Source organism: Eschscholzia californica, unplaced genomic scaffold (assembly GCF_041429995.1).
Source record: "Eschscholzia californica isolate CP2 unplaced genomic scaffold, dmEscCali1.0.p SCAF_2, whole genome shotgun sequence".
In the NCBI taxonomy this organism is placed as follows: domain Eukaryota; kingdom Viridiplantae; phylum Streptophyta; class Magnoliopsida; order Ranunculales; family Papaveraceae; genus Eschscholzia; species Eschscholzia californica.
The window spans coordinates 4,987,851-5,007,749 of NW_028238309.1; the positions used below are offsets into that span (position 1 = coordinate 4,987,851).

The window sequence follows — 19,899 nt, forward strand, 5'->3', positions numbered from 1 at the left end:
TGATCTTCTTCTTCTTCCTTTTATTCGTTCGCTTTTGAGATAGTAAACGTATAAGTAGAAAACAATAAGGTGAAAAGCAAAGAGATAGTAAACAATGGAGTTAAAATCAAATTGTCGAATTATTACAAAAGGGGGTCCAAGACAATTTTCAAATTTAAAATCATCAAATACGTTTAGTTCATATTTAAGATATGGGCTCACGATAAATTTCTGTAAGCTACAACTCTTAGCATTCCACTTAAGGGCAAGCCTTCATTTGAGGGTTACATTACAAATAGAATTATATACACTGACACCTAAATAACCATATCTAACATCATACCTCCACCCTAACGTTGCAAAAAACCAACCTTAATGGTCTTGTTGTCACCACAGGCCACAACAAATAGTTGTTTGTTGGGGTGAGAGAATGCAAGATCATTTACCCCACCAGCATGTGCGACAATCTTGAAAGAAGAGGTGAAGTTGGAATTAGGACAATATAACAGCAAACATGTACATAAAAGAAAATAGTACATTCAATTCATACAGAACTCTACGATATAATCAATATAAGGTAATTAGTAAACGTACCTCAAAGTGTTGTCGGGCATCATCCCCTCCATGATAAGAGTATATCTGCACAATGTGTCTAGAATAGCCACCCCTGCTCAATTGTAAGATATCAAATTAATGAATAATCAGGTGCATTAGAAATAAAATACTGGCGGTCGTAGTTGCTTACCAAATAAAAGGGCTTCAAATATTACGGTTCACAGATACAGTGGGATGCTTAGCAAGAGCTGCCTGAATTTCTTCGAATTATATTTTAATTTTGCCTTAACTAATCGCATGATTAAATTGTCGTTCATTTCTTCTTGAAGAGGAATGAACGACAAAGAGAATTCCAAGTACTTTTTTCGAAGTATAACCCTGGGTGAGGAAGGGAATATACCTGCAGTGTCATTGACCAAGGTCCAAGATCCAAAACCTTGAATTTTTTCACAAACCATCTCTCGAGAACCAACTTCCCACAATGCAATGTCCCCAACATTGGTACCAACTGGAGCATTAATAGCAGATATTAGTCAACTAAAAATTAGAGGGTAATAGCATATTTAAGTTTATCACATCGAATCACTGAAAGCTGCAGAAAGGAACATAGAGGGTAAGAGAAACTAACCCAAAAGTAGAGTTTGCTGAGTAGGATGAAACCCATGCTCAAGGGAGATGAGCCCTGACTAAATGTCATTGCAATAGTCTTGGGTTAATCATACATTACAAGTATTATAATATACTTCAAATTCAGTTCCAAATCTAAGCAATGAACATATAGAAAAAAATACTTCACATCAGCCAAAAATACTTCAATTTTGAGTTGAAAGAACTCCTCCATCTTGGTTTTTTCTTCCCTTCAAATCTTCCATAAGAACTTAAACTGCGAGCTCTAATAGAGGTTGAGTTATCAGGTAATCCCTAAGTAAGGAAACTTGAGATCTTTGTGTTGCTAGAAGATACAACCCATGGTAGAGAAGATGACCTCTCTCTCTTCAAATCTTCTATTTTACTGAATTCTAAATAGAGATAGATTAAATTATAACTCAACTTATGAAAAGAGTTCAAGAACTTAACAAATCAACATTCAAGTTATCAACAAAATATTAAACCCAAAAAAACCCTTTAATGAAAGCTGAACCTAATCACAACCCAATTTCCAAAAAGATCTCAAGTAAATGTCTTGTATCCTTGTAACTCTCCCTTGAAAAGAAAATGAAGTGATTATAGCAATTAATATAAACTATAAGGTAATATTACAACTTCAGATTACATCCAAAATCCTAACTTGAGCGTTGAGGAACTTTCTACTTAACAATCGTATCTACTTAACCATCACTAAGTTTAGTTTCAGTTAAGGCAAGAAAGTGAAACAAAGTTACCAACAATTCTAACCCTAAATTTATTTCAATAATCTGAAGACTGAATTGGAACTCAATATTACCTGGTGAGATTTAGGTGATTCAGAAGAACGTCGAAGAATCTCAACGAGTGGGACAACAAAAGCTAGGGTTTTTTTCGGAACCAGTAGCAACATCAATGAAAACATATTTGAAGCTGCAAAGAAAAGTTATTGTGGTTTCTTGAACTGGTGTGCAGATTATTAATAAACATCACGAATTGGATGTCTTCTATCCTTATTTTCAGAGTAGACCTTCACAAAGAACTTACAAGCTACCAAAAGCAGTTCGAGTTTCTTTCTCTCATTCCTTCTTCTTTTTCTCTCTCAGGCTTTATATCAAATACATCATATACGAATTACTAAAAACCAAATAATTTTCTTGCAAATTGATAATTTCTAATATATAAAAACACAAAAGTTGTTTCTTGCAAGTTGAATGTCTCACAAGTTATTCAATCATTCAAAGATTGCCTGAACTGTTGGCATAAATATTTCAATTTGGTCTTTCAATGTTATTGGTAATTTCTAAACCAAATTCTTTAACCTAACTTAGAATATTATAATGATAGATAACTTTAAGAAGTGATTACCTCTAGTGGAAGATTCAATTTTCCAACCTCGATTCCAAAGATCTGAAAAAACAGATGAACCAAAAGAAGCTAGATTAGCATCAATAACTAATGAAATTGAGACTTCAAAATTACTTACTCATGTGGAAAAATCTTCAATCTCTCGGTCACTTACCAAAAAACTCATCACCAAGAAGCTAGATGCATAAAATTGGTTGTTGAATTCAAGTTACCAGATCTTAAGAGAAATTCTAACAGTCGCCATGAAGATTTCTTTTTTTTTTTCTCAAGTTACCAAATCTTTGATTTATGAAGACCTTATCTGATTTCCTGACTTCTGCTTTAACCTGGAAGATGAATCAGTTTCTCTAGAGTATTCAGGATTGAAGTAATCCACTTTTCCATTTAAAAAGTAATTCACTTTTTCTTTTTCATCCTCTGTCGTTTTAAGTTTTGAAGAAGATTAAAGACAGAGAGAGAGAAAAAGAGACACGGGTTTGGAGACGAAGGGCTTGTTCATCTCACTCAGTGGTGCCCATAGTCTTATTCAACGATCCAGATTAAGTTTTGGGTCATTATTTTGTCCTAATCAGCTTGTCCTAGTCACAACTTTTGTGTTTTTATATATTACATTGTCCTAGTCAGCTTGTCCTAGTCACAACCTTCCTGTTTTGTTATATAGATTCAATAGTTAAGTTAGTTCCACGTTTTTAAGTCGAAAGTGCGAAATTTTATATATGGTAAAATATCACAGGTGGTTCGGTTATCCAACCGATCCAAACCGTTCATGCATAGTTCGGATCGGTAACCGAACCAAACCAAACCATGAACGGATTGGTTCGGATTTAGATTTGAAAAAATCGAACCCTTCGGTTTGGACTTTGGATTGGCCGAAAAAGTCGGTTATCCAACCGATGTTCACCCCTAAAAAATTTAGTCAAACCACCACTTATTGGTTCGGCTTCGACTTGAACTAAAATAAATAAATGCCAGTTGCTCTCCCCTAGCCAAAATCTAGAAAATCATGCCAACCATAATTCTGTAAGTGCCCTAGAAATGAAAAATGCTGTCTGAATCTTCATCACAGACGTATCCAACTAAAGAAGTCCTTGTTGTGTATAAAGAATAAAGTGCATCAAAAAAGAGACCTAATTTATTTGTCCAATACATTTGTGTATTTTCTCTCATTTGACATGTTTCTATATTAATCAATTTTTACAAAATCAAAATTTTTATTCAATGGGGAGTTTACATTTGACCCGTGTGTCTACGTATCTCAAGAGCATGGAGCTTAGACAAGCCAAAAATGTTCGAAACCAAATTTGACGGTCGATATTTTTGGGTCAACATCTCACTTTAGGATGACGGAAACTTATATTGTTGATGACCAATTTCAGTTCAGAATTGGAGAGGATCTTCGCACACCCGAGTAGTGTGAAAAGACGAAAATACCCTCGCTTGCCGAAGTTGTCTTTCTTTTGAGCAAGGGCACTCACATAAATAACCCTCGCTTGCCCTGTTCTTCTACAAAATAAAAAAACCAGTCTCTCCCTCTCTAAACCTTCTCCATGACATTCAAAAACAGAGAAAAATCAATACCCATGAATTCTCATCAACAAAAAGATCATATAATCATGTTTCCTTTCATGGCCCAAGGTCACATTATCCCATTTTTAGCTCTTGCTAAGTTCATCACTCGACGTTCTCCGACCACGAAAGTCACTCTGGTTAGTACTCCTCTCAACATTCAATACATCCATTCCACTCTTTCTTCTTCACCCCAAACCACCACCAACATCCACCTAGCTGAGCTTCCTTTCTCAAGCTTTGATCATGGCCTACCACCCAACTCTGAGAATACTGATTCTTTACCCCCACATCTCTTCTCAACTCTAGTTTTAGCATCAGGATCACTTCAACCTTCTTTCCATAATCTTATTACAGACATTATCGAAAATGACAAATGTCTCTCTCTCTGTATCATCTCTGATATCTTCACCAGTTGGACAATTGATGTAGCAACAAGTGTGGGTATCCCTCATTTTTCTTTCACTACCTGTGGTGGTTACGGCACCGCCGCTTACTTCTCTGTTTGGTCTAATCTCCCTCACCGGAATCCCTCCGCCGGTATAAATGATGAGTTTCATCCCCCTGGATTTCCTGAAAACACTCTGTTTCATGTTTCTCAACTTCCTATTTATCTTAGAGAAGATAATTTTATAAATCCTTTTGCTAAGTTTTTCCAGAAACAGATTTCTCACTCTCTGAAATCAGATGGTATGTTTTGTAATACAGTTGAAGAAATTGAAGTCTTGGGTCTCGAAATTCTTCGAAAGATGATGAAGTCGAAACCAGTTTGGACAATTGGTCCTCTGCTTCCACCATTTTTACTAAACAATGTGAATTCTTCAAATCCTAAGGTAGTTTCAGAGTTAAGAACAGGAAAAGAACTTGGGATTTCTCAAGAGAGTTGTATTGAATGGTTGGATCATCAAGAACAAAGTTCTGTTCTTTATATATCGTTCGGCTCTCAGAACACAATCAACTCTTTACAGATGAAGGAATTGGCTGTGGGTATTGAGGAAAGTGGGAAATCTTTCATTTGGGTATTAAGACCACCGAAAGAATTCGATATAAAATCAGAATTCAAATCTGAATGGTTACCCGAAGGGTTCGAAGAACGAACCAGAGAAAGTAAGAAAGGGTTATTAGTGAAGAAATGGGCACCCCAATTAGAGATTCTGAGTCATAAATCAACAGGGGGTTTTCTAAGTCATTGTGGGTGGAATTCAATATTGGAGAGCTTGAGTCAAGGGGTTCCCATTATTGGATGGCCATTAGCAGCAGAGCAAGCTTATAATTCAAAGATGATGGAAGAAGAAATGGGGGTTTGTGTGGAATTGGCAAGAGGAATTGATGGGAAAATAGTTTCTAAGAAAGTGAAGAGGGTAATTGAAGAAGTGATGGGTGTTGAAGAAGAAGAAGAAGGAAAGGGGAAGGAAATGAGAAGAAAAGCATTGGTCATTGCAGAGAAAATAAGAGTTTCAGTTAGAGAAGACAACAAGCAAAAGGGGTCTTCCATTATAGCAATTGATGAGTTTGTTGGACTTTTTACCAAGAAGAAGGAGAAGGTGGTTTAGAGCATCTCCAAGGTGCTTTAATGGAAGACCCCCCCTGTATGTCTCAAATACTAGGGTTTTTTTGCTTCCATCTTCAACTGGTTTACCTATGTGCTGTCAATCCTGCTTCTCTACTTTTCTCATCAACTTCTCAAATACTAGTGTCTCGTTACTCTCGTATCTCTGCTTCCAAAATTACATATATTCCAAACAAAACACATTTTCCATTGATCAAATTAAACTTATGACTGGCCATAACAACGACTGAGCGTCACAAAATGTATGCCCAATTTTTCTTTCGAAATCTTACACATAGATTTGTCATAAAAGAAAATAACATTTTGCTGAAAGCAACACATCTTTTAGAACAAGCAAAATACATATTGTTCTCACCAAAATACAATTTGATTTGTAAAACATAATCACTTCTGACACAACAATAGTTGATGAGAGAGAAAACGAAAAAAATGGATCAATCTTGTACCTTTTTTCAAAAAAAAAACTTTGAGAATTTAATAAAAAAAAAATCTAAAGCCAAAAAGTCATACTTTAAGCTGCAAAAAGCATATTTTAAGCTACAAAAAACTAATCAATTAAAAACTAAAACTAAAACGAAAACATGACAAAAAAATAAAACGAAAATGACCAAATCATTGAAGCAATGATTGACAAAACCAAAAAAATCATGATATGAAAGTAATTTTGGAGATGAACCAGTTTCAAGAAACCAAGAAAAATTGTAAATCAAGTTTTGTAAATGAGTCACTCGGTAATGGGGCTTGAAAAAGAAGCCTGAAGATGAAGCAATCGCTAATGGAGGAAACAAGATCTTAAGAAGCTAAAGGTTGAATATGAAGCAAATGAAGGAGGTGAAGATGTAAGAGATGAAGAGGTCGTAGAGAGACAAACAAAGTTTTGGGAAAGATTATTGTTATAACTAAAAGTCGCGGAAGCTATCGAACCTATCCTAGAAATTGATCCGATTATGAAGATTAATCGAAAAGCTAAGTCAAAATCAAATATGCGAACAGAATTTAACGAGGTTCGGCTTTAAAGCCTACGTCCTCGGGCGAACAAGAAATCTTTATTGAAGGATAGATGAAGACGACTAACACAACCCGCAAGTTCGTCCCAAGATGGTACCGTATAGTAATAACCTTCTATACTAAATCTTCGACGACCGAGAAATTTAACACCGCTCAAAAACTATGAAAAATTTCTCTCACTCTTGCTCTCTCTCTTTAGCTCTCTCTAAAGAAGAGTTGTTGTTACTTGTGTTGGTGTTGTTTGATGATACTCAACCCCCTATTTATATATTATATAAGCCGGTGGGGTTCTAAATTTTTGGAAACCAAAATTTAGAAACCATCCAATTTGGAAACCCAAATTGGAACCGCCTAGCATTCAAAACCGCCTCTTTCACAATTCCATGAAACTGCCAATTGCCATCTTTCTCAAACCGCCACAAGCTAAACCGCCTCTTACAATTCTCCACCTCGTACACAATTTGATATACTTCAAATTTTGGACGAACACCAGGATACTCCTTGTAAGATACATCTGTTTCTTGTAACTTCATCCGACTGCACCATATGACCATGGTTGCCTACGTACCCTTTTACAGGATCAAGCCTACCGTAGTTCTACCAACCCTTCACATAAAGATTACCTTGTCGCCATTACGCCCTTTCGGGCAACTTAACAGGAGCCGATTTGTAGCAATTCCAGGCAATGCTGAAACTTGCTACATGTCACCACTTTAGTCAACATGTCCGCGGGATTCTCATCTGTGTGTATCTTCATGAGAGAAACATCACCTTCCTCTATGACATCTCGTACAAAGTGATACCTGACATCGATATGCTTAGTGCGAGCATGGTGAACCTGATTCTTCGCCAAGTGGATCGCACTTTGACTATCACACCATACATCCACGCACTCTTGCTTAATCCCTAGATCATCCAGAAGACCCCACAACCACAATGCTTCCTTCACACCCTCGGCCATAGCCATATACTCGGCCTCCGTAGTAGATAACGCAACTGTAGATTGTAACATCGATCGCCAACTAACTGGAGCACCATGTACCTTAAATACATAACCAGTAGTAGATCGTCTTCTATCTAGATCGCCAGCATAATCCGAGTCAACATAACCGCTTACCTGACATGTGTCTCCACCAAAGCACAAACCCGTATCAGTAGTACCCTTCAAGTACCTCAAGACCCACTTCACAGCTTCCCAATGTGTCTTCCCCGGATTTGCCATAAACCTGCTAACCACACTGACCGCCTGTGAAATATCTGGACGAGTACACACCATAGCGTACATCAAACTGCCAACTGCACTAGCATACGGTACACGATCCATATGATCCTTCTCCACCGTAGTAGTGGGAGATTGTTTTCCCGAGAGCCTGAAGTGTGGTGCCAAAGGTGTTGACACCGCCTTCGCATTCTGCATCCCGAACCGAGAAACTACTCGTTCGATGTAACCTTTCTGATTCAAGTACAGTTTCTTACTTGACCGCTCTCTCTTAATCTCCATTCCCAGTATCTTCTTTGCAGCGCCCATGTCTTTCATCTCAAACTCTTGACTGAGTTGAGATTTCAACTTATCTATCTCCACCATGCTTCGAGAAGCAATAAGCATGTCATCCACATACAAAAGGAGATAAATAAAGTCACCTTCGCGAAGTTTCTTGATGTATACACAACAATCATAGTCACTTCTGCGAAAACCATGCTTTAGCATGAAAAAATCAAATCGTTTGTACCATTGGCGAGGGGATTGTTTCAATCCGTAAAGAGATTTCCTCAAACGACATACTTGATTTTCTTTGCCCTCAACCTTGTATCCCTCTGGTTGAGCCATATAAATTTCTTCTTCCAAATCTCCGTGCAAGAAGGCGGTTTTAACATCGAGTTGTTCCAGCTCAAGATCACTGTGAGCAACAATACTCAATAGCACCCGAATAGAAGTATGTTTCACGACCGGTGAGAAAATCTCATTGTAGTCGACCCCTTCTTTCTGTGCATAACCCTTGGCCACTAGTCTTGCCTTATACCTTGTACCCTTGATCTCGGAAGAATCCTCTTTCTTCTTGTACACCCATTTACAACCAATAACAGACTTACCTTCGGGCAATGGGACAACCTCCCATGTCTGGTTCTTGTGAAGAGACTCCATCTCTTCTTGCATAGCAACCAACCAACTCTCTCTTTCCGCCACGGTAATAGCTTGTTTGAAGGTGACCGGCTCGTCGTCTTCCACCGAGAGTGCATATTCAACCAGATTTGCCTGCCCGTAATGCCTAAGAGGTTTGTCTGACCCTAACCTCTGTACCGGCTTATATAACCGCTTCGGCCTAGTGTGTACCGAAACATCCTGCTGTTGTTGTTGTAAAACTTGTGTACCTTCCCCTTGAACCTCCTCATGATCAGGTTCATCAATTTTCTCATCCTGAGTATTATCCTGATGCTCCACCTGATCATGATTCCTAGAAACCCGTTGGTCTTCGGCTTCTACTTCCACTACTTGAGCTTTAGTAGACCCAACATCACCACAACTAGGCACCGTAGCTTTCGCCATAGCTACAATAGATGACTCATCAAACACCACATCTCTACTGATTACAAACTTCTTGTCTTCCGTACACCATAACCGATAACCCTTGACTCCTGTAGCATATCCTAAGAAAATTGCCTTCTTTGCTCTATTGTCAAGTTTGTTACCTTTAACATGGTAATAGGCCGTACAACCGAAAACCTTAAGTCTCCCGTAATCTGCATGTTCACCTGACCACACCTCGTAAGGTATGCCGCCATCTAAAGAAGAATGTGGAGACCTGTTCACAATATAACAAGCTGTAGCAACAGATTCTGCCCACCATTCTACGCCTAATCCCGAATTGGAGCGCATACATCTAGCCTTCTCAAGTAGTGTACGGTTCAATCTCTCTGCGACTCCATTCTGCTGAGGTGTGTTTACTACTGTCCAGTGCCTCACAATGCCTTCCTGATTACAAAACTCCTTGAATGCCCCATCCGTGTACTCGGTCCCATTATCCGACCTTAACGTCTTCAACTTTCGACCAGTTTTGTTCTCAACCATTGCTTTCCACACCAGGAATGTGTTGAATACCTCATTCTTATGCTTCAGAAAATAAAGCCAGACAAATCTCGAATGATCATCAACGAATGTAACAAAATACCTGGAACCACCCTTGGAAGGTAACTTTGCCGGTCCCCAGACATCGGTGTGTACGTAGTCTAATACCTCTTTGCTCCTGTGCTTGCTTGTAGAGAACGTCACCCTGTGTGCCTTCCCGAACACACAATGCTCACAAAACTCCATGCAAGGCTTCTTCATGTCCTTCAACAAGCCTTTCCCGCACATCAAAGATAGACCCTTTTCTGACATATGCCCAAGGCGCATATGCCAAAGCCTCGTACTAGCCGTTGGATCCCTTCCACTGATTCCTACTGCTACATCTCCCGTAATTGTTGTCCCCAAAAGTTTGTATAAATTACCGTAACGAGTACCTCTCATTACCACCAAAGAACCCTTAACGACTCTTATGGAGCCATTCTCTATAATTATCTTACAGCCGTTCCGCTCCAACACACCAAGGGAAATTAGATTTTTCCGCAAATCGGGTATGTGTCTTACGTCCGTCAATGTTCTCACCACTCCATCGTGCATCTTGATCCGTATTGTTCCGAGTCCCACAGTTTTACATATACTATCATCACCCAGTATAACTGTACCACCATCTATACTCCTATAGGTAGTAAACATCTCCCTATTTGGGCACATATGGTGTGACGCTCCTGAATCAAGCATCCACTTATCGAAGATCTTCTCAGACACCTCTGTCACCGAGAAACATTCGTCCGCCTCTTCTGACACATATCCCGCCTCTTGCATCTCTTGTTTCTCCTTGTAGCCTTCGTTCTTTTGCTTCAACTTTCTCTTTGGACAAGCCGCTTTAAAGTGGCCAAGCTCACCACAACTAAAGCACGTTTTCTTGAAAGAGCCTCTAGATTTGGATCTAGATTTCCCGCCCTTTCCCTTTCCCCTTTCATTACTCCTCCCCCTCGTTACAAACAACCCTTGTGCTTGTTCTTTGTCTACTCCACCCGACGTCATACTGCTAGTAGCAACCTTACGAAGGTCATCCGCTAATAGCGAATTTCTCGTCTCTTCCATGCTTAGACTATCACCAACAAGCATCAAAGTTTGAACAAGGTTCTCATAGGATTTAGGCAATGAAAGTAACAATATGAGGGCTTGGTCCTCATCCTTAACCTTAACATCAATATCCTTCAAATCTGAGATAATCCTGTCAAACCTATTCACATATTCCTGAATAGAAGAACCCTCTTCCATTCTACATGTGAATAATTTGGATTTTAAGTAGACCCGATTCGTTAAAGTTTTTGTCATGAAACTGCTTTCTAGCTTTAACCACACACTCGCCGCCGTTGCTTCTCCGTCTACTAGGAACGCCACGTCCCTCTCAAGACACAACATAATGGTAGCCCGTGCTTCGAGATCTAACTCCTCCCAATCCTCATCTGACATATCTCCTGGTTTCTTTCCCGTCAACGTCTTGTTCTGCGAGATTAACAGATTCTTCATCTGCATCCGCCAATAAGAAAAATCGTTTTTCCCATTGAACTTCTCTATCTCATATTTCCCTGATTTGACCGTACCACTTCTCGATCCCATCTTCTTCTTCGTTCAATCTCAACAAGGCTCTGGTACCAATTGTTATAACTAAAAGTCGCGGAAGCTATCGAACCTATCCTAGAAATTGATCCGATTATGAAGATTAATCGAAAAGCTAAGTCAAAATCAAATATGCGAACAGAATTTAACGAGGTTCGGCTTTAAAGCCTACGTCCTCGGGCGAACAAGAAATCTTTATTGAAGGATAGATGAAGACGACTAACACAACCCGCAAGTTCGTCCCAAGATGGTACCGTATAGTAATAACCTTCTATACTAAATCTTCGACGACCGAGAAATTTAACACCGCTCAAAAACTATGAAAAATTTCTCTCACTCTTGCTCTCTCTCTTTAGCTCTCTCTAAAGAAGAGTTGTTGTTACTTGTGTTGGTGTTGTTTGATGATACTCAACCCCCTATTTATATATTATATAAGCCGGTGGGGTTCTAAATTTTTGGAAACCAAAATTTAGAAACCATCCAATTTGGAAACCCAAATTGGAACCGCCTAGCATTCAAAACCGCCTCTTTCACAATTCCATGAAACTGCCAATTGCCATCTTTCTCAAACCGCCACAAGCTAAACCGCCTCTTACAATTATGATATAAGGTTTTTATGAAATAGAAATTAAACATTATTTTGAAATCTATATGTATAGAAGGTTATAACGGGGATTAATAGAAAGTGTTAATCCTAGTGATCGGTAGTTGGGTTTTTTTGGACTAGATTTGTATTAATATATTTTTTTGGATCATAAATATTTATTTTTATGAGTGGACAAAAGTTACTAATAGAGTCCAAACGTTGGACTAGAAACCCAGATTTTACTTAATCAACTGATTAATCTGAATAAGTTGTCAAAAGTTGGTAGCCTAAGTGGTTCCAACTTCCAAGGTGTTGACATAAACTACAGAAAGCGCTGGAGGTCCCAGGTTCGAATGCCAGAAAAGGTGGAATCTTTGGTTATTTAAATTGAGATTATTAGGGTATAAATAATTTAGTTGGGCTTTAGGCCATAGTTTAGTTGGTTATAGGCCCGGTCTTGTAAGAGTTTGAACGGGCGGTTATCGAGTTTATCACATCTTTTTGATGTATCAATGCCAAATGTAATGACTATCGTTGATCGTAGTCAATTTCCAAAAAAAAAAACTAATTTGAATAAGTTATAATAAACCAAATGATGAAATTGGTACGTGCTGAGGCTAGTACAAGATATCGGTATCGATGTTTGATACTAGTACAAGGTATCTGACATGGTGATTGAAGTTGTCTGAGGTGGTGTTTTTTTTAATATTATGAAACTAATTAAATATAAGTAAGTGTGATAGTCCCACATCGCTCACCAAAATATTTGAAGTCTGAGGTATATGTATAAGCTCAAGCTTAGTAAGTATCGAGGTCTTTTGAGTGGGACTAGTGGAGCCTTCCTTAAAGAACAAAATCCTATATCTTTGGGCCTAGACCTGAGGTGGTAAAACCCAGGACAATATCAATAGGTGCTAAGGCTTTTCCATTCACAGGGTGACCAAAATAAAAAGTTGATCCGAAAAAGAAATACATCAAATATATTCTTGATCTTATTTTAGAACCAAAAAATCAGAGGTCTCAAACAAGTGTGAATTGAATCTAAACAGTTTTCTATCTGAATTTCAAATAATTCCAAGAAACTCATCAAGTGCTTTAATGGAAGAACCCTTTTCCTTGTTGTTTTCTCTCACAGCAGCCTTTATACTCTCTGCAATCACTAGTGCCTTCCTTCTCATTTCATAGCCCTTTGCTTCTTCTTCATCACCCATCACTTCTTCAATAACCCTCTTCACTTCCTTAGAATCTATTTTCCCATCAAATCCTCTTGCCATTTCCACACTAACCCCCATTTCTTCTTCCATCATCTTTGAGTTATAAGCTTGCTCTGCTGCTAATGGCCATCCAATAATAGGCACTCCTTGACTCAAGCTCTCCAATACTGAATTCCACCCACAATGACTTAGAAACATCCCTGTTGATTTATGACTTAGAATCTCCAATTGGGGTGCCCATTTCTTCACTAACAACCCTTTCTTACTCTCTCTGTTTCGTTCTTCGAACCCTTTGGGCAACCATTCCGATTTGAACTCTGATTTTATATCGAATTCCTGTGGTGGTCTTACTACCCAAATGAAAGGCTTCCCACTTTCCTCAATACCCAGAGCTAATTCCTTCATTTGTAATGAATTGATAGTGTTTTGAGAACCGAATGAAATATAAAGAACCGAACTTTGTTCTTGATGATCCAACCATTCAATACAACTCTGTATAGAAATCCCAAGTTCCTTCCCTGTTCTTAAGTCCGAAACTACTTTCGAATTTGAAGAACTCCCATTGTTTAGTAAAAATGGTGGAAGTAGAGGACCAATTGGCCAAACTGGTTTCGACTTCATCATCTTTCGAAGAATTTCAAGACCTAAGACTTCAATTTCTTCCACTGTATTACACAACATTCCGTCGGAACTCAAACAGTGAGAAATCTGTTTTTGTATAAATTTGGTGTAAGCATTCGTAGATTGTGCTTGTCTAAGAGAGACAGGAAGTTGAGAAATATGAAACAGAGTGTTTTCAGGAAAACCCGGGACATGAAATTCGTCAATAAAACCGCCTGTCGGATTCCTATGTGGGAAACTAGACCAAGTAGAGAAATACGCGGCGATTCCATAACCACCAGAGGTGGTGAAAACAAAATGAGAAGTTCCCACACTTCTTGCTATATCAATTGTCCAAGGAGTGAAGATATCAGAGATGATACAGAGAGGGATAGACTGATCATTTTCGATAATGTCTGTAATAAGGTTATGGAAAGAAGGTTGAAGGGTTCCAGATGCTAAGAATAAATTTGGGATGAGATGTGAAGGTAAGGAATCAGTGTTTTCGGAGTTGGGTGGTAGGTTGTGATCGGAGCTAGAGAAGGGAAGCGGTGCTAGGTGGATGTTGGTGGTGGTTTGGGGTGAAGAAGAGAGAGTTGATTGGAGGTATTGAATATTGAGAGGAGTACTAACTAGAGTGATTTTGGTCGTCGGAGAACGTCGAGTGATGAACTTAGCAAGAGCTAAGAATGGGATAATGTGACCTTGGGCTAGGAAAGGGAACATGATTATGTGATTTTTTGGTTTATGGGAATCCATGGATCTTGATTTCTCTTTGTTCTTGATACTTGCAGAGAAGGTGATTAGAAGAAAGAGAGGTTTGAGAGAAGGAGAAAGGGGTGGTGTAGTTATGTACTATAAGACACTACAGATACGAGTAGATCTTTCCTAAACGCTATACCCTAAACCTTAAACAAGCGCGATATCATGCCAGAAAAAGTGATAAAAATCATGCCAAAATTTAAGGCTTACGGCCTTATTCTGCCCAAGTATCTTGTAGATAAATATTACAAATCAAGTCGTCTACTTCGAAATTTCAGCCCCCTTCTTGGGAAGATATTCATTTTCGTTAGTGAATTATATGCTTTACTAATTAAGAAGATTAGAAGTGCAAATGCTAAATTTGCATCTTCCATGCTAATTTAGGAGTCAAATAGCATACTAGGGTCTGAGGACGCATGTGTTATTTGTGTACTATTATTCAATTGGGTTTAGTAGATGTGTGAAATTCAAGAAAAACATTTTTAAGGTCCTTACACCAATATGAGATTGCGTATGTTTTTCTTCATTGATTTTGGAAATATATTTTTCGCTCGAAATTAGGTTGATTACAGGGCAAACACTGATGGGGCCGGCTCCGATTGGTCGGATCATGTGGAAAGAAAATTGGTCCTACCAATGGAAGTCGGCCACATCGACATTCGACCTATAGCCAACCTCATTTTTCGGGCCAAATACCATTTTGTATGATGTCATTGGTGTTGGCGTTTGTTGCTAGTTCATTGTCATTGGCGAGAAGTATAACCACAAAAATTATCATTAGCCATCGAATTTGGGCGAAAGAGAAAACACATTACCAGCTCAACTATAAAAAGTTCATCAACTCCAAAAGTATAAAAGTAACACTTTAAAAGTAAGTAAAACAATGGAACAACTTTAATTCACTAATTTTTTTTAATAACACCCATAAAAGAAGAGAAATAAAAGGAGAATATGTGAAAATGTATATTTTGTGAGTTTTTGTCTAGCTTGAGAAACTATGAAGCCCATCTTACTTCTTCTAATCTTCTTTTAGCCCTAAACTTGAGATTTCCAATACTTAGCTTTCTCAAATCCATTCTTACGAAACCGATAATCTTCGATCGTTTGATTGATCTCATCTTGTGTATTCATAACGAACGGTCCATATTGCACGACAGGTTCATTCAAAGGTTCACCACCAATCAAGACAAATCTGAGTGGACTCCCTGATTTGTTCCAAACACTAAGCCCATCTCCATGGCCCAAAACTATAGCATGATGGGCCATTATTGGGCTTGAATTCAATGAACCAAAAATTCCTTCACCTTCAATAACATAGACAAAGGCATTCCATGACTCTGGTATACTTTGGTGTAGTTGAGCTCCTGGTTTTAGGGTAAAATCAAGGTACATTGTTGGTGTTCTTGTATAAACAGGTGATTGAATACCCATCGACTCTCCTGCAATTATTCGAACTTCTACTCCGTCTTTTTCCGCTCTTTTTATGTCTTTACTTTGAATTTCTTGGTACCTCGGCTCAATCCTGTTCATTTTTAAAAACATACGTAATATAAAATAAATTCGACGGTCAACCCTAAAAAATGTTCCTTCTGTTTGTCCACAGGGCACATGATAGGAAAACCATATATACGTATATGAAAATGAGTTCTTACATTTTATCTTTAGATGATAAATTGATCCAAAGTTGTAAACCTAATTGGGTTCCTTCTCCTGCTGGCATTTCTGAGTGAATTATTCCTCTACCAGCAGTCATCCACTTAAAGAAAAAAAAATCAAATCAAAATCGAATTTCGAAAATCAAATAAACAAGGTTAAAAAAATTTGTAATTTGAGCTAGAAAATATTGAATCGAATACCTGAACATCTCCTGTTCTTATTGTTCCTTTATGACCTGAGAAATCTTGATGACAAAATGCTCCCTAAAATCAATAAAACCAAAAATCAGTTAAATCGAAATCTCAATTTCTTGTTAATAAATTGTGGTTTTGAAATTAGTAGTTCTTTACCTGCAACATGTATGTAACAGTCTCAAAACCTGTAAACATGAAAATGAGACTAATTAATGGGTTAATTTTATGAGAAATGTTATTTCGCCCGAAAATAGGGTTGAACACAGGCCGAATGCCGATGTAGTCGGTTCCCACAGGAAGGGGTGATTTTATTCCACGAACCCGTCTAATATGAGTCGACCACATCAGCGTTCTGCTAGTAGTCAGCCTCATTTTCGGGTCAAATGTCATTTTCTTAATATTATTTTAGTAAAGAAATCATTAAACAAATCTATAAGATTCTTGAAACAATACTTACCTCTATGGGGATGATCAGGGAATCCGGCAGGTGGTGAAACTGACAAATATAAACTCACAAAATTAGAATAATATAAAGTCATATATTATATGAGACTTCTAAAGTGTTTGTTAAGTCATATCTGAAATCTGACTACATGTCTGAATTGACCCAAAGCCAAATTTCATAGCATTTGTTTTTATCAGATTGAATTGTCTGAATGACTGATTCAGACAAAGAGAAAGGAGAAAAATTACCGGAAAATTCATCCAGCATGAGAAAAGGATCTAAAGATTTCAATTCCATCCTAAAAGAAAAGAACACCCAAATTAAATGAATACCCATATGAGAAAAAGAAATAGAAATCATCAATTATGAATCAGAGAGAAAAACAAATAGTGATAAGGAGGAATTCAAATTACCTTCCTATGCTTCTTCTAACAACAGCTCCTTCTCCTTCATATTGGGGTTTAGCTAATACTTTCTTGATGACCAATCTTGATTGATTAAAACCAGAGATTTGTTTATCAACTTCTGAAGACATATTCTTGATTGAGGTAGAATAGATTTTCTTGATGTGGGTTTTGAATTGTGATAAGAGAAGAGGTGAAAATCGATTATTTATAGCTATCATATGTTGTTGGTGTTAGCAAGGTAGGAGTGACTTATCTGAGTTTGGGTTTCTCTCTGTTCTCTATATATATAGGAAGAGAAAGAGAGAGATAGAGTTTAGAGAGAGAAGAGAAAATGAAAGTTAGGAATAACGACTTGAAGTTGAGATGTGAAAGAAGGAAAAAGAACAAGAAAGAAGAAAAAAGAAAGATTTGGTGGGTTGGCATCTGCCACAGGTTCCTTCTTGGTTGGAAGAATTGGACTTTTTAGAGGTAGGGTCCATTTTGTGATGAGGATGATGTCACTCTTATGTCATAATGATGTAGGTCCTTGGTGGACATGACCTCGGCCCGCTCCCCGTGGACAGGAGAGAGAGAAATGGTCCGACCAATTCGAGTCGGCCACACGACATTCAATCGGGAGTTCGTCTTATTTTTCGATCTAAACCATGTTCATTGACGGCCAAGATTTTCGCCTATCTGGTCAAAAAGAAGTTGTCTCATTTTGGTCGTTCTGAACTATTTCAGTCTAGAATTTTTGTCTTCTTATTATTTTCGTATTTTATTTTTGGTGACAGTAAAAAGGATTAGTTTCTCAAAAAGACGATCGTCGAAGAAAACAACCCGAAGAGAACAAATGGTAAAACAAAATATTAGGACAGATGAAAAGGAAAAAAGTAATCAGTCGTTCAACAATGGACGAGTTCGCCCAAGTTTTCTTAACTTGCATAGATGTTTGGAGGTCAGATAGGATGTCAAAACCTAAAAAAAACTTGAATGTTTTTACAACCAAGACCAATAAGATAACAGGTCTTCGGACTAATTTTATGATCTTACATAGTACTACAAGAAGACCAACAAATATATCTCAGTTGGTAAGGCATGTACTCCAAAATCCAAGCGATACCAGTTCGATTTTCATTGGCGGTGAAATCCGTAGTTTATCGAACTTGAGTTACTAAGGTACAAGTAAGTTATTTAATTAGACTTTAGGTCCTAGTTTGGTTTGATCTTAGACCGTAATTTAGTCCGACTATAGACCCGTTCTTTAAAGGTTGAAAAGGTTGGCATCACATCTTATTCAAGTACTCTTTAACCCTTTTTAGCATCTTTCCAAGGGAAAAATAGATTTTGAGTTATGTGAGGAAATTTCAAATTGTATCAGCAGGCTAATAAAAATATATATTTTTAACTAGAAAAATCTTTTTACATTAAAGACAACATTCTCAAAAAAAAAATGTAGCTCTTCAAATTGGAAGTTTTCTTTATTTGAGTAGTCAATTGAAAGTTTTTTTGTTGAAATGTCAAATTGGAAGTTTAATATCCTATTTTTGCAACACTTATGAGATCGTGTATGAGATTGTGCACGATCCTTTTTTATTTTATATATTCTTCCATTTTCGACTCTCCATCATATTCGTAATGATTTTTTTATTAATTCTCCTATCGATATGCAATTATTTATTTTCTTGTAGATTTAAACATATAAAAAAGAAGTTAGTTGTTTAAAATTTTATTAGAATTGACCAAAACTGAGAGAGAGAGAGAGAGGTCAATTTTGGGTGGTTGTTTGATGTTTGAAGTTTGCTGCATCCTAATCTTTTCAATGACATACATTATACCTAAGCATTAGGTGTGATTCCTCATTTCTTTATGAATATTTGACATGTTTGTGCTTTTTCTTGAGAAAAAGAATTCACCAATGATTTTATGTTCCATGAATTTAGGATTTCTCCCTCCACTTGTCAAAAATTATTGTTTACCCAGAGGTGTGGGTTTAGTTAAAAATCAACCCGTTTTTATTTTTTATCAACTTTCTTTCTCATTCTTAATGGACTTTTTCGCTTTCACAGGTGTTTAGATAATTGGTAGCTTGAAAGAAAATCGACTGTGGTTCATAAAACTTGCCTTTGTAAAGGTAGAAAATTGGGCATACCATAAAAAGGAGGAATATGTTCGAACGGGGCGGCTATTGTGGTGCCAGACGGGATCAAATTCCATCCCATCTCGAGACTGTCGCAGGTCATGGGCCGGCCTTCAAAGCGTTAGACTCGGGTCATGGGGGCACCCACGTGATATGAGCACTCACTATACTAAACTGGGCTAGTGGGCTCAGACTTCATCAAAATTAGCAAATGGAGCCTAGACTTTGAAGTCATTTGCTCCTTATTGTCAAATCAGAGGTGCCTATAGGAGTGCCTTAGGCGAGTTTGGGAATGCCTCTTGAATTCACCTCCAACCCCAATTGCGTCCAATGAATGGTTTATCGTTAATATTTCTCAAAAAAAAATTTGAGTTAAATATGTTCTAAGGGCTCCCCGTGAGGTCAGTAGTCGAACGTTTTTTCATGTGATAATGGAAGCACAAGGTTTCTAGCCCCCTAATGGGCGAAGCATAACGTGTTGGCCTCTTTAGCCCATCTGACCAGCAACAACCCGTTTAATCCCGTGGCTTGGACCAACCCATCTTCGAGCCATACTAAT

At 37.8% G+C, this 19,899-nt stretch overlaps 2 protein-coding genes and 2 pseudogenes across 12 annotated transcripts; 1 reads left to right on the forward strand and 3 right to left on the reverse strand.

Annotated features, from left to right (window-relative positions):
* Positions 1–85: 85 nt before the first annotated feature.
* LOC147555518 (uncharacterized) lies at positions 86–2,852 on the reverse strand. Of its 10 annotated transcripts, none has more exons than XR_015234894.1 (7): positions 2,681–2,852; positions 2,527–2,568; positions 1,979–2,091; positions 1,163–1,296; positions 725–1,042; positions 574–646; positions 86–446 (listed from the first exon to the last, which is right to left on the reverse strand). XR_015234894.1 is itself a non-coding variant. In XM_086663132.1 (6 exons), the coding sequence occupies exons 2-6, from the start codon at positions 2,081–2,083 to the stop codon at positions 422–424; spliced, it is 369 nt and encodes a 122-aa protein (XP_086519258.1). In that variant the 5' UTR covers positions 2,084–2,568; positions 2,681–2,852; the 3' UTR covers positions 86–421. The 10 variants fall into 10 exon arrangements, 1 of the variants encoding a protein (XP_086519258.1); XR_015234893.1 differs by having other exon boundaries at positions 1,163–1,546; positions 1,979–2,265; XR_015234890.1 differs by having other exon boundaries at positions 725–786; positions 935–1,042; positions 1,163–1,216; positions 1,979–2,568.
* Positions 2,853–3,705: 853 nt separating this feature from the next.
* Positions 3,706–5,819, forward strand: LOC147555519 (crocetin glucosyltransferase 3 pseudogene; annotated as a pseudogene). Its single transcript, XR_015235442.1, has one exon. The product of XR_015235442.1 is annotated as a crocetin glucosyltransferase 3 pseudogene (transcript).
* Positions 5,820–13,007: 7,188 nt separating this feature from the next.
* LOC147555520 (UDP-glycosyltransferase 92A1 pseudogene) lies at positions 13,008–14,607 on the reverse strand (annotated as a pseudogene).
* A 784-nt stretch (positions 14,608–15,391) lies between these two features.
* On the reverse strand, positions 15,392–17,588 carry LOC147555521 (pirin-like protein). Its single transcript, XM_086664232.1, has 7 exons — positions 17,228–17,588; positions 17,063–17,112; positions 16,827–16,865; positions 16,526–16,554; positions 16,376–16,438; positions 16,172–16,275; positions 15,392–16,041 (listed from the first exon to the last, which is right to left on the reverse strand). The coding sequence occupies exons 1-7, from the start codon at positions 17,437–17,439 to the stop codon at positions 15,555–15,557; spliced, it is 984 nt and encodes a 327-aa protein (XP_086520358.1). The 5' UTR covers positions 17,440–17,588; the 3' UTR covers positions 15,392–15,554.
* Positions 17,589–19,899: the final 2,311 nt, after the last annotated feature.